Source organism: Cryptotermes secundus, unplaced genomic scaffold (genome assembly GCF_002891405.2).
Source record: "Cryptotermes secundus unplaced genomic scaffold, Csec_1.0 scaffold186, whole genome shotgun sequence".
Taxonomy (NCBI): domain Eukaryota; kingdom Metazoa; phylum Arthropoda; class Insecta; order Blattodea; family Kalotermitidae; genus Cryptotermes; species Cryptotermes secundus.
Window position 1 is genome coordinate 270,703 of NW_019727393.1, and position 15,161 is coordinate 285,863.

The 15,161-nt window shown below is 39.2% G+C and overlaps 1 protein-coding gene across 3 annotated transcripts in view; it reads left to right on the forward strand.

Annotated features, from left to right (window-relative positions):
* The window catches only part of LOC111864663 (HSPB1-associated protein 1), an 18,125-nt gene extending 4,191 nt beyond the window's left edge, over window positions 1–13,934 (forward strand). The window contains exons 3-7 of one of the 3 annotated variants that reach the window (XM_023852063.2): window positions 3,988–4,124; window positions 5,623–5,747; window positions 9,223–9,344; window positions 11,903–12,013; window positions 12,937–13,934. In XM_023852063.2, coding sequence (XP_023707831.1) covers window positions 3,988–4,124; window positions 5,623–5,747; window positions 9,223–9,344; window positions 11,903–12,013; window positions 12,937–13,365 — 924 coding nt within the window. In that variant the 3' untranslated portion in view covers window positions 13,366–13,934. The remainder of the gene's footprint in view (window positions 1–3,987; window positions 4,125–5,622; window positions 5,748–9,222; window positions 9,345–11,902; window positions 12,014–12,936) is intronic. The other 2 variants (XM_023852064.2, XM_023852065.2) reach the window with 2 other exon arrangements.
* The last annotated feature ends 1,227 nt before the right edge of the window (window positions 13,935–15,161 follow it).

Sequence of the window (15,161 nt, forward strand, 5' to 3'; positions counted from 1 at the left end):
TATATCCCAGAAGACAGAACTGTTCTGTTACATACTGTAGGTGCATTAATATGTATCTTCTCCGAGGGAAAGCCATATTCAGTGTTGAGTTAAAAACGAACATTCTATGGGTCTCCCATCTCCATCATCAGAGTATCATTGACCCTAATGAAGGAGACAGGAAGTTTCTGAAACAATGATCTTTTAACTCACCATTGACAGGGCTGATTTCCCAAAGATTTTATTGCATTAGTTCACTGTGAAAGTTTCAGATCTAACATAGTTATATAGGTACCAGTGGATATTAATCTGTAGAATTTTGGGAGACATTTTATACGTTTTCCTTCTAGGTTCCACAGTGGGAAGGACTATGTGAAAGAATAAATTTAACTTTGAAGGAGTTTGTTAAGTTGGAAAGAATTGTTGAGAAGAAAGAAGAAAATACCTCTAATGACAATTCCACTAGGTGGATGTACTTTGATTATAAGTACATGAATGAATGGTTTTCTGATCAACAGAGCCTTTTAAATGTAAGTTCATTATCTCATGTTCAGGGAATTTTGTCGTGATCACCAAACTTTCTGATGGAATCTGAAGTTTCAGTAGTGTTAACATAGAGGCATATTACTTGCCATTACCTTGAGCCAGCTTATTCCAGTCCATATTATTACAATAATTTTTTCTGAGAGCCATTGTAATATTATCCTTGCATTTTGATCTTTGTACCAAGTAAGTTGGCTTGATTGATATTGGTTGTGACTTGAACTTGGGAGTTGTCTGGTTTGAACTCATCCAGGAGAATGACTGTCCCGACTTGGCTTCTTTATGACTTCCTGCATTCCAAGTAAATGTTAGGATTATATGTGAAATGAGTCCATGACTGCTTTCTTGCAAATCCTTTCTAATTCACTGTACATTAATCATCCTGCAGTTTGGTGTTATATAGTCTCAGATGCTGACAGTGTCATTGAATAAATTATAAATAAGAAATAAAATCTCACTGATATATTGGGTTTCTGGACTTTATCCATCGTCCTAGTTTTTAAGATAACAAAAACACAACGTTTCGGAAACTGGATCTGTTTCCGTCCTCAGGTGAAGGAAAAGTATCACCTATTCTGTTGGGTCCGTTAGAAAGAGCTAGCCTCAATCACTGGACCCCTTTTCCTTCACCTGAGGACGGAAACAGATCCAGTTTCCGAAACATCGTGTTTTTGTTATCTTAAAAACTAGGACGATGGATAAAGTCCAGAAACCCAATATATCAGTGTGTTATACACCATCGTCAGAATCCTATAGTAAGAAATAAAATCTCTTTCAGCGCCAATATGGTTGCCAAAAGATTTTCCTACAAAACTCTGCTCTTCTTTTTTCCCCCCTTCCAATCTCTACCTAACATTGTAACTCCTTGATTTAACTATATAAAGAAATGTAGAAGAAGCTGATTAATTATGAAGGTCCGTATTATGTAGACTTTTTCATTTGCTTCTCAGTGTAGTTCATGTGCTTTCCTCAACTTTTTGTGTTCAGACACTTGTACTTGTATAAGTTTTTGAAGTTTTTTAAGCAGCGATTCTTCAGGGTGAAATCTGATCTCCTAAGTGTTTGTATCAACTTTCAAGGGTGCACAGTGGCACAACACAGAGGACTACAATGCAAACTTGTACATTTATACAAGGTGGTATTGCAAAGTTCCGAGACTGTTATTGTTGTAACTGTCCCAGTGAAAGAAGATTAGAGGAGAGGCCAAGGTTATGCTTCTGCAAGCCTATTGCATCAGTGTGCCACATGACATCACCCTGTGAACACACATTGTTTTTACACAAGTGCCTTTTTGACTTTGTGTTTTGTTTTGTCTGCGATGGATGGCAAAATTGAGCCACCTATCTGTGTCAGGTTCTGCGTGATGCTTGGTAAATCCGCTACTGAAACCCTTGAAATGCGTCATGAGGCTTTTGGAGAACATTCTTTAAGGCAGACAGTGGTTTTCGAATGGCATTCATGTTTCAAGGCCAGTTGAGTCTGAGTTGAAGATAACGAACATTCAGGGTGACAAAGCACCAGCAAAATAACAGAAAATATTGAAAGATATGAGAACTTATCAACACAGACCATCGCCAAAGAATCCATGAGTTTGCAGACACTGCTGGGATCAGTTATGGAATTTGCCAGTAGATCTTAACAGAAAATTTGAATGTGTGCTGCATTGCTCCTTCATCATGACAACACACTCGCCCACACGTCCGTGAAGACCACAGGGTTTGCTACTAACAGCAACATGGTTATTGTTCCCCATCCTCCCTACTTGCCGGACTTAGCACCCTTTGATTTTGCTCTGTTTCCCAAATTGAAAATGAAACTGAAGGAATGACATTTTGAAACAGTGTCTGATATCCAAAGGGAATCGCAAGTGGTACTGGACAGCATTATTTAATGTTTCAGAGACTACTGGTCCATCCATCATCAGAGGTTGATATGATGAGTGTCATGGTCACACAGACCACTGTGCATAGTCAGGCAGTCAGTCATCATAGCCCACATTGCTCATCATTGGTTCTCTGTTTGATTTTTTTAATGTCCCTCATTGTTAATCAATTTTTGACTGGCTTAGATTGTATCCTGTATCCCTGTTAAAATTGTCAGAGTGCAGCTGGATCTCAGTGGCCTTCTTCACTAAGCAGTCCAAGTAGTCTGTAGAGGACATTAAAAAGACTTAGTCACCAGGAAACTACAGCAAGCGACATGCATTGAGATGCTTGACTGCCTGAACCTGCCCCCTCAGCACTGAGATGGGGTGTCACTCACCATCTTACGTTGCCCACTGTTCCCTCAGCTTTCCATGGTGGGACAGCTGAGACGATGCTCTGTGAGTATAGTTGTGACACACATCACATCAGCTTCTGATGATGGAGACTGAGACAGATAGACAGACAGTTGTTGAAGCAATGGCTGCCAGTGCCAAATTCATGTAGCTGATCTACCTGAGAAGACTTCAGTATACTTTTATGTTCATTTATCTTGATGAACTGACTGTATCACACAGTTGTACAAAGTAACTGGGCATATTGTTTTATACAGAATATAGCAACAGATGATAAATTTTTCTTGTAATTTCATTTTAGTTTCATTTTCATTATGTCTAGGTATCTTATTTCATGTGCGGCTGAAAAAGCCTTATATTGGCTAGCAGAAATAAACTGTGGTACTATCACACTTTCAGTTTTCCTGCTTTCTGGGGGTCCCAGTTTTGATTTTTATGTGAAAACTTGTTATGTTGCCTGTGGTTTTTAGTAGTTTTCCTCAGTCCCTCTAGCCAAGTGCTAGGATAGTACTTTCAAATAGCCCATGACTGTTCCTTGATATGTTTCCCAATTCTAACTCATAATTGTCTTCCCATTTGACACTGTTCCTGGCACAGTGGAGAAATCATTGTTAAATATAAATAAAGGAGAAAATAAAACTCTTTGATTTAAATTCTTAGCAACAACGTGTAAGTTTAATTTGATTATGAAAAGCTCCTTGTATGTAGCTTACTTTTGGATTTTGTTTGATCTCAGCCAAAAGTCTGACTGATGACTGACATTTTCCATGATTTTCTACAGTCTCTCCAGTCATGCTACAGTAGTAGCTGGCCATATAAGAAAACTTGACTGGTTTGCTGTTCATCCTTGCTACATTAGCTTTCATGATTTCTTGTCATTTTTCTTTAATGCTGTGTAACCGAATAAGCACAGCATTATTATAAGTGCAAAGAGATGGACTATTAACATGTTTCATGTTTAGTGCACATGATAATGTTTTGTAAAAGGTAAAGGTATCCCTGTAACAGGCCATGGAGGCCAATAAGTTTTTTAGACATTAAGGCTCCCACATTTTCTAGACAGTTGGCTCACAGATAGTGGTAAGGTTGTCAGCCTTATGCCCCAGGTACAGACTACAGTGTGTTTCATGGTTAGTGCACATGATACTGTTTAAAGTGAATGCATTAATTAATTTATTCAATAACAGGCTGTGACATGGAAGAACTTTGGTTTCCCGGAGAGAGGAGGTTCACTCTCAACCATATGGATTGGAAATGATGGAGCTCACACTCCATGTCACTTGGACACTTATGGCTGTAACTTGGTGGCCCAGGTGTATGGTAGGTACGTTTTTTTTTATTGCTAGTGGGGTGGGACTAAGTCCCTTGTACTGCGGCCACTTCTGGCCTGTTGTACCAGCCCCAGATGATAGGTGAGGGTGATTGTGGAGCAGTTGGTGGAATGAAGATTGGCAGGGGAAACTGAAGTACTCAGAGAAAACCTGCCCCAGCACCACTCTCTCCACCACAGATCCCACTTGACCTGACCCGGGATCGAACCCAGGCTGCTGCGTTGGATGGTATGTATGTTAGTACTAATCATGCTGGGTAATGGGTCTGTTGTCATGTTGCTCATGTATATGGGATTGGTATAAGGCAAGGGCTACTGTGAATATACCATAAAAAGGAGTAGCACACATTAGCTCTCAAGTGATGGCCAGTAACACATTTCCAGTGTCCTTATAAATGAAATTTGAGGTTAATATTTACTGTAGAAAGAAAATAGTGTGGTCTGCTGAAGGTAGAATTAATTAAACATTATACTGAAAGTATTTTCTGTTTTTCAGCTTACTGAAAGTTACTTGTCTCAGACAGAGACTGCTATTACTCCAAGGAGTGACACAGTTGTTTTATCAGAAAAGTCCAGGGGACATGGGCACACTGAACAGGATGGTACACAGTAACACTCCGGTCTTGTATTTTGGGGGTGCTTGGTTTCAATCTCAGTTGGATTACTGGCTGAAGTTTTTTGTGGTTTTCCTCAGTCCATCCAGGAAAATATCAGGGTAATGCCTCTATTAGACAATGGCTGTTTCCTTCAGAATTCTTTCTAGTTCATCGCTCTCGATCCTGTCATTCAGTGTGAGATAGTCGTGACACTAAAACACTAAAAGTGTCATGAAGAATCCATGGGAGATAGAAAGCAGTGACAGTTCCTATGCAAGAATTATAGTTGAAAAGGTTTTATCCCATGAGCACCCAAGATTCTATACACTGTTCATTTTTAGGGCTGCAGAAAAGGAAAAGGCAGGCTGCGTAGTGATTATCACTGATATAAAACCTTCAATTGCATTTTTAGAATTTTTTTATGTTTCATTTAGTTGGCATAGTGGTAACAATCTAGACTTGTGTTCAGGATTTCCGTGGTTTGAAACTTTGTATGAATGTCAGCTGCCTGGACTGAGGTTTTTGTGAGTTTCCTCAGTCTCTCCAGGCAGATACCAGGATAGAACTTTGATTCAGTCATAACTGCTTCTTTCCAAACCTTTCCAATTCATCATTCATCTGTCATCCTACCAGTCAGTGCTATATAGTCTTAGCTACTGACAGTGTTGGTAAATAACACTCTCTCTCTCTTTCTCACATGCATGTGCACAAAATTTTTATTGTAGAATGATTTATAGGTACACAAAATTAATGACAGTGTTTTGGTATAGATTATCATCTTAGATACTGTGAAGGGGTAAAGAAAATGTTTCTACTTCATAGTTAACAACTGTTTGTATATTCACAGTTTGGCATGTTGATACCTGCAGATTGCTATACCATTGTTTGAATTTCAGGAAACAGTGGATTTTATTCCCACCTGAGAAAACATCATCATTATTGCCAACTCGAATTCCATATGAAGAATCAAGTATATATAGCAACTTAAATTTCTACAGTCCAGATGCAGATATTGCAGATGGTAATTATTTCTGTAGCTTGTCAAAGCTGATAGGTTTTTAATTGTTTTCTTATGTTTTAATTTTGGATGTAGTAAGTTCCCCCTCGTTGGTGTCTCCACCTTATCATGATGAGGGGGTTTGAGTATGCCAAGGACCCTGAGAGCTATACGAGCAGTAGCGTAGCTACTGTCAGGGCCTCCCTTGCAGGACAGGTCAAAGGGTAGGCATCAGACGAAGAGAGACACCAAAAACCAAAAACTGGTGCCGGAAGCAGCGTCATTAGCAGCGACTTGAAGCACAGAGCAAATGATGCTCGAGATGGTTCAAGTTCGTATAGCAACAGGCGTGACCAGAGTTGTTTGAACGGCTGTTGTACTGCGATGTGGAAGCAAATGGAAAAACTACCACATTATCACTTTTCCTGGATAGTCTCTTTCCGAAAACAGAAGATCGCATCAAGTGGAGGAACTGTTTTGGAAGATACTGAGGACCTGTCGTCTGACAGATTACTGATGAATGAATGTAGTAAGTTAAAAATGCAGTTTTCATGGAAAATTTCTGGCCTAGCAGGTAGAATCCAACTGTCGGAGGACACGACAGTGAATGTGTTAAATTTAATATGGTAGTATCAGTAGAATATCCCAGCATTTTATCATCACTGATTGTAATTGACATTGAATCTTAAAGGTTTCAGATGTGAAACCCCTTGAAAATTACAAGGAATTTATTTTGCTTCATTTAGTTGTTTTTTTTTCATCATCATGCATATTACTTTGGTGTAGAATAAAGGACAATATTACAGTGTGTTATAATTTCTAATGTTACAGATTTTTATTTAATAGAAACTTTAACTTCTTCGAATTGATGACAAATATGCATGGAGCCAATGTGATTCATTATTCTCCCATCTGTGCCTAGGTCTGTCAAGTAATCTCTTTTGTTCAGGTTTTCTGACAAAGGTTTTGCATGCATTTTGCATATCTGATCTTGTTTTATTTCCGACTCCTCTTATCCTTGATAATTACCTTGGTAACATTAGGTTATAAGCAGTCCATCACTCCTCATGGCAGTGATGCCAAATTCTGTCTCTGTAGATGCTCCTTCGTTGATCTTGAGCATCTTCAGTTGATTGTCTACCTGTTCTTAGTCTAGTCAATGTAGGCATTCTTAAGGTTTTAGGCATGTGGATTGATTAGTTTTCCTGGCTGTCTCTACAAAGAGATGAGTTCTTATGCCTCAGTGCATGATGGGTAATCTTGACAGCACAGAAGGGTCATGATACAGAAGTTGGATTCTGGTGGAAGCAGTGATAATGAGCAGGTAGGAATTAAGTGAAGGAGGATGAAGCAGTTTGATCTTGTTCAAATTACAGCACTTCTTGCCCTGTTTTAGGTAGTGCATGCAGCCCTTGATGCATTAATTCACAGTCTCTGTGCAATAAACACTACATGCCATTAGATGAAGACTGGGCAGATGATTTATGCAGAATTGCTGATTTTATAGATTTTGTGCTTTATGATGGAATTAATTTGATACATTAACAGGCGTCTGGCATTGTGTTCAAAAGAATAGTGGTGGATTACTTGAACTTGTAGTTCTACTTTCAGAAGCCAGTTCCATAATCTCAACTGAAGACTGACTCTATCTAGAAGATTAGTGCATCAGATGTTTCCTATATGGACTTCACCATACGTTTCATTTAAACACATTTTAATCAGCCTAACTAGTTTCATGGGTACCCCAAACTCTATCAGAATATTGTACAGTACTTCCCTCCTAACTGAATCATATGCTTTCTTGAAGGCTACGAATAACTGATGTACCTTCTCATTGTACTCCCATTTTTTCTTCAGTATCTGACAAATGCAAAAGATCTGATCAGTAGTTGATCTGTTATGTCAAAACCCAAACTGATGATCCCCAATAATTTCATCTGTATGAGTACTTAATCTTGAGAGAAGACATTGGATACAATTTTGTATAAAGTTGATAGCAGTGATATCTCATGATAATTACTACAGTCAGTTTTATGGACATGATTGGACATCAGGTATGCGTGAATGCTGTTTCCTTTCTACCAAAATGTGATCAATTTGGTTGTGCATCTTTCCATCAGGAGATGGCCAAGTAAGTTTATGACAATTAATGATGTGGGAACATTGTACTTTTGACAATAAGATTTTTGTATGTGGCAAAGTTTACTACTCTAACTCCATTATCATTACTCATTTCATGCAAACTCTCATTCCTAGTCGTTGGTTTGAAAATGTCTCCCTACCTATTTTGGCATTGAAATCTCCAAAGGAAATTTTCAAATGGTATTTAGGGAATTCATTGCATACATGTTCTAGTTCTTCGTAGAACCTGTCTTTCATATTATCAATTTTATCTTTTGTTGGAGCATGAACATTCAGGACAATGATGTCACACCAGCGACCTCTTAGTATTATGTATGACATCGTATCACTAATGAACTCCACCCTCTTAACTGCTGATATGGTTCTCTTATGTATGAAAAAACCCATACCTAATTTATGATTTTCATTCCCCTTTCCATAGAAAACTGTATATTCCCCCTGCTGGTTCAGTGCCACCTCTATCCCATCTGACCTGTACTCTCACTAAATCTAACTTACATTTTGAGATTTCATCTGCCACTGCCCTAAACCTACTTCTGACATTCCAAGTACCAAATCTCATATCCATTTTCTTTTGCTCAGGTTTTCTATCCAAAGACATCTTCCAGATCTGAGGCTTCTTGTGATTTTTTGTAACAACCTTATTTTTTACGGTGAGGCGTTAGCCCCATGTCCAACCCCCAAGCTGGAGGACCACCCCTTGTCTGCTGTCTGCGACTGCTTAGTCAATATATTTGCAGCTACCCTCCATATCTGGACGCTGTCTCCTCCATGCACAACCTGAGGATGCACCTTGCCTTGGTGACAAGGGACCCAACTAATGTGGGACAATTTATTTACAGAATGAGTAGATGAAAATAAAGGAGACTGCAGAAATTCATGGAGGTTACATGTAATGAAACCAGACAATAAAAGTATTCCAAAGTAAATTTATCCACACAAGCCGAAATAATGAGAGACCACTATAGCATGATGAAAAATAGGAACAGATGTTTCTAATCATGTAAAGCAGGTGGTGGTGATATTTTTGTCATGGGTTATTTAGGGATGCTTTCTCAGTTGTGGGAGTTGTGTGGCATAAGGTAAGAGAATGACTGATTGATGAATTGGAAAGGATATCTGGGATGATAGTGATGACTATGTAATGATGTGCAAGGAAGCAGTTGTGGAACTTTTAGTGACTGTGTGGGGGTCTTCAGGATAGCAGACTTTGGGGCCAGGAATTAAAACCTCCTGTATATGAAACAAGAGTGATAATCACTGCACCATAATGTTGTGGTATTGTGATATTTGTGTAACAAGCTGAACAAGAATGACAATCAGCATTCATTTACTCACTGTTTTGTCATATTTGCAGAGCTGCAGGAAGCTTATGTGGTGACTCTGAAACCTGGAGATGTGCTGTTTGTACCACATTACTGGTGGCACTATGTTGAAAATGTTGGGACAGCAGTGAGCATCAATTCATGGATTCCTTTGGTAAGCATCATGTGTCGTTACATAACCAACTTCATGGTGCCAGGTCCTTTTGAAAATATAATAGTTCCATAGGTAGTCAAAAAATTCATTGTTCTTATAGAACATGAAGGTTCATCACCATGCTCGCAAAACCTGCCATTAGACTCTACCCTGAGCTAGAACCATTCTAATGTTTGCTCTCTGTTTCTTGCTTCATGTTAATATTTTTCTCTCATCTACATCTAGGTATCATAAGTAGGCACTTCCACAACTTTTTTGACTTGCAATGTATGCATTTGTCATCTCTCCCTTACAATTGACTGCTGCTTGGCTGGTGTTCTGGTTATATAACCCTTTGGCATGGGCCATGTAGAAGACACTTGTATCCAACAGTGCCTCTGTTGTTCCATATGGACTGCTGACTGCTATCTAGCAAAGGCTGTTGTCTAGTTGTTTATTTCATGGTTTTTGCCTAGCAATGCATTTATATGCTATATTGCTCCCTCCTTAAGGCTATTTGTCCCAAATTGCTTATACTTGTGCTACCATTTCTTTTCTGGGGTTGTGCTTATGATGTCTGTGATCTGTCTTGCCTTCCTTCCCCTTGGCTCGGTTCTCATGGTGATAACTCTCCAACTGCTCTCACTGCTCCCTCCTTAAAGTCAGTTGTCCTGAGCAGCTCTCTCATAAGGTGCCAGTCAACCCACATGTACTGTCATCATCCTTCTTCCTCTTGGTGTGGGCATAAGTTCTGAGAGTGGTCAGTGCTCTTACTCTTAAGCTCTTAGTGGTCTCTTCTTTCGTTTTGGAGGTGACTGACCCCCTCCACAATGTCCAGTCACTCATTTTGGAAGTCCTGACTGAAGGCTCAACTCTTCACTTCATGATCTCCAGCGCAAGAGCCTTCCCAAAGATCCTGTTGGATGTCCTCTCACTTCTAAGGTGTAGCTGCTCCTTTATTCCACTGCTGCATTCCTGGCATGTCTGTTGTCTACTCTCAATGTTCAGCCTGTAGGGTCACCTCTTGCAACATTGTTCCTGCCTGGTCCCTGATGACTGTGCCCCTTGCGTGGTACAGGAGGGTCATCCATCAGCAGATGGTGGCCAGATTCTTCCAGGATCCATGATCACTTTGGGTTTGTTTCATTGGCTGTCGGCAGCACTCTATGGCTAGGTGCTGGCCCCTATACTGCTCCATCAGTGCTCCAGTCATCTCCACCATGGCCTCTTATTTAGGGACTTCCTGATGCTCTGCTACAGGCTTCATTTCCTCTGGATTTGCCTCCATCTTTTCCAGATAGTCCTCTGTTATTTCTCAGTCAGCCTTTATCTCTTTTGACCAGGCCCTCATTTCTGATCTCGTGTCCGGCTTTCATCCTGACCAGCAGTTGTTCCATCGTTTATTCCATTTTCGTAGTGTGGCAATATAACTACACAGTTCAGTCTTCAATCCAATAATCAATCAATCCAATCCCACCTCTGACACCAGTTGTCAGATGTGACTGTAGATGGGTTTAGGATTGGCGATTATATTTATTGACCATTTTAACATGACTCATGACTACACATAACCATAAGAGCCTCACTGGTTTACACACCCAACAGATCACTGTAACTGCAGCACACATTGTCTTCTGTGTCGTCTCTTTACAGACTGTCTTACAACTAACTTCCTGGCTGGTGGCCACCTCACACCAGCCTCCTATTCTTCTCACTGCCATCTCAAAACTCTTACAACTGACTGTCTCCTAGGCTGGTGGCCATCTCACACCAGCCTCCTTGTCTTCTCTTCCCAGACTCCGTTACAGCTGACTGCAGCTTAACTGGTGTCTTCATTATATAACCCCTATCGTTGCATGTGGACTGTTGGGATTCCCATGTGATCACTAGTCAGCCAGTCCATTGGTGTGCTGGCTGCTGCTTAGCAACAGTTATTGTCTCATTGTTTGTATCACAATATTTGCCTAAGCAGTGGGTCTGTACACCGCAATATCAGCACAAGACCAAGAAAAACCCCAAAGAAATACATAGGTAAAAGATTCACATCTGCACACAACTACTACATCCAGACAAAACATAAGAAAGCTTTTTTATGTTTAATTTTAATGATTTAACACTGTAACAATTAATATTTAATCTTAGGGGTGAAAACACCTTTTTTATATATAATGGCATTACATATTACTAAAAAAACCTGTCCTCCAATATGTAAACACTGCCCAATGAAGGAAGACTAGCTGACAGATACATGTGAATGTAAAAATGCCAAATACCTGATGATGATGTCTTAATGGGCTGAAACATGTAAGAAACGACATGTACGGTGTGTCCTTACTACCTACTGTGGTGATGGAATAAAATAGTGGGTAGTGCCATAGGTCTTGTTCCTTAATCTTTAATTGTAAAGTATGTTTTTGTAATGTATTTCATTTCAGAAATGCAAGGTAACTGGTACTTTTGGCATTAGCTTATGCAATAGTGTTTCTGTACTGTGTTTGTAACTTGCTTGTGCTGAAGACAGGAATAATTTCTTTTAACTTGGTATTTGGTATTATGAAATAGAATGTTTTTTCTTTCAGCTGTCAGATGATGAATACAGGCTGGAAGAGGCCCTTGTTAGATTCTTTGTATCACAAGTTTGTAAGAATCTGCCAGAGAATAAACTCAATCAGCTTCTCAACCCAAATGAAGTAAGAAATGTTTCAGTTTTTCACAAACAACACTTTTTTAGAAACTGTGTTTTTATGTTGTCTGTACTGAGGTTGTATAACAAGGATGAAGAGGGTATGGAATGTCATTATATGAAGAGACAACCACTTTTATAATTGTTCTGTAAATATTTATTATAATTGCACAGTACACAGACACACTTCGGTTTGAAGAATTTAAGACTAACAGTATAGGACCAACAATATTACTGCTTGCAACACCCACACCACTCTCTCTTCTTAATAAATCAAAGTCAAAGTCACACTGCAACTGACGGTCGGTCAGTCTGTCTGTCATGGTGTCGATCAGATGTTTCTTCTTATATTAAAGTTACTGTCCTGTCCATTTTGGGCACCCTCTCTGATGAGAGGTCGGGTCTGTCATTCGTCAGTCATAGCCTGTATTAGTAGGTCCATTGTCAGTATTTACATATATTTACATTTTTAATCTTAATTCCTACTTCTATGGACAATATATACAAGGCCTCTGTCAGTCCAGGTTCACACTTTCTAAACCTCTGCACTAATTGAAATAATTTTGTTGAAAAGAGCATAGTACAATTGGACAGAAAACTGTGTGGGCTCAAGAACTGAAGTTACAATGTTTGAGAAGTATCCATTTGAAGTGTTGGCTTGAGTACTAACTCTGCTTGAAGTAGGCTATGACTACTTTCATCCAGAGTCTTAATTTTTCAAAATTCATGACGATATTGCAGTCAAATTTAATGTTATATAAGGTCTACAATGAAAGTAGCACACAGAAATAACACAACTGTCGCGCTGTTGAAGCAGATAAACTAAAATAGCAACATGAGTGTTGTGTGATACAGCATCCTGTGTTTTAAATTTGAGAAGCACGTGACAATTAAAATATACACTTCATTGAAATCTGTTTAATCTTGCAGGCAGACTTGGTAGATCATCCACTTTCCACGGCTGCACAACAAGTTGAAATCTGTTTAGAACGGTGTCACCAGAACAGAGCTTGTGGCAAGGAATTGGATGTGAACGTGGACAGTCAGAGTATGAAGAAGAGATCTAGATTGGATGGAGAATCTGATTTATATGTTTGTGGGCAAACATCAAATAAGTTGACCCAAGAAGAAGTTCTTTACAAGTACAAGGATATCATAAGTGTTGTACCAAAGTATTCAGTGTCAGAGTTCAGGAGTTTACTTATGGAAAAACAGAAATCATTTCCAGCACAGAATATGGGGGGCATATCATCAGGTGTAGCTGATGCAGATATGAACAGACTGCAGGATATAGTTAATGCCTTTTGTCACCCTGAAATCATTTCAAAGATTAAAGACAAGATTTTAATGCAGGTATGACTGAATGTAATGAAAGGTTTTTATGAATGTTCACTGTATAATTCATGAACATTTTCTTCATAACTTTATGGCAAAGAGGAATGTGTATGTGACCTATATAAGGATTTAGGAAATTGCCTATCATCAGAAACATTGTATATATACTTGGCTTATCTGCAGGTGGGATATTTTCTCTGGAAAACCTGGTAGGACTTATGGGGTGGAGTGCTGAGAAAAGAACCTAATTTTCTTCTTTTAATCTTGTATATATTGGCTCAATCTTCACGCCATGTCAGTTCCATCCCCATGGTACATCATGCCCTTTGCATTTGCATCATTGCAAGGTCATCTTGATCATACAAAGTGGGAGAAGCAACAGAGAATAACTGTCATCCAGCTATGTCCTCTTGCTGACTTCAGCATTTATGCCTGTTGCTGGCTCTCATACATTTCAGTGATGAAATTTTTGTGATTACATCTTTCATTTATAACAACTGAATGTGTGCAATTATACTGGGGTGTATTTTCATCTTAATTTACAATGAAAATTGAAGGTACATACATCTATATAAATAAAAACGTAAATGTTCGTTTGTCTCTCCTTGAAGATCTCCGAAAGTTCTTCACCGATTGCTTTGAAATTTTGACACAACGTTGCATTCAAACACGCACGTGTTTTTATATACCTATTATATAAATGTGATGCCCGTGACAGGTAAAAAACGTGTTATACGTCCATCAAATACCAACAGATCGTTGCCTGGGAATAACTGTGGCAACGAACTGTTGAAACAGCGGATCATTGCCTAGGAACGTAAATGTGTTTTATATGCCTATTATGTAGATGTCACACCCGTGACAGGTAAAAACAGGTAAAAGTATTAATTGTATTCAATATTAATATACTGTAACGTGTTATACGTCGTCCATCAAATACCAACAGAGCGTTGCCTAGGAATAACCATGGCAACGAACTGTTGAAACAGTGGGTCATTGCCTAGGAATAACTGTGGCAACGAACTGTTGAAACAGCGGGTCGTTACCTTGGAATAACCGTCGCAACGAACTGTTGAAACAGCGGGTCGTTGCCTAGGTATTAACTGTGGCAACGAACTGTTGAAACAGCGGGTCGTTGCCTTGGAATAACCGTTGCAACGAACTGTTGAAACAGCGGGTCACCTTGGAATAACCGTCACAACTAACTGTTGAAACAGCACATCGGTGCCTTGGAATAACCGAGACAGCGGAAATAATGCATTTCTGCGGCATTGGGCACAGAACACGTGAAATGGAACCCTGGGCAAAAGTGCCCTCTATTGCGTCCGAAACTGGGTTATAATAGTCCAGCTCCGAAGATATTTTCAGTGATACTGGACGTGATAATAATTGTGCTCGCTGCTGTAAAAGTAAGCGTTCAATAACTTATTCGCTGAATCTGAGACGTGCGTGGAAGTTATTTCGTAAGTATAGTTTATTTTTCTTTTTGTTTTCTAAGAACAAGCTTGGGTCGTTGTACTTGCGGAGTGGAAGCAATGGGTCGAGTAATTTCAAATCAAACTGGGGAAGAACGGGCAGACTGAGCCACAGCAAGGCGTGGCCAGGCACAGCTAGTTATTCAATAAAATATTATAGTGTGTCTTTATTGTCTGCATTAAACATTAATTTTACCATGAATTATATCATCAGTGGTGTATAAACCCAGGATATAATATATATATATATATAATATATCAGGGACTAATACAGTGAAAATTTAATTTCACGGTCTCAGATTTTACGTTTTTTACAAATTTACATACATTTCACGTGGTCTTGGC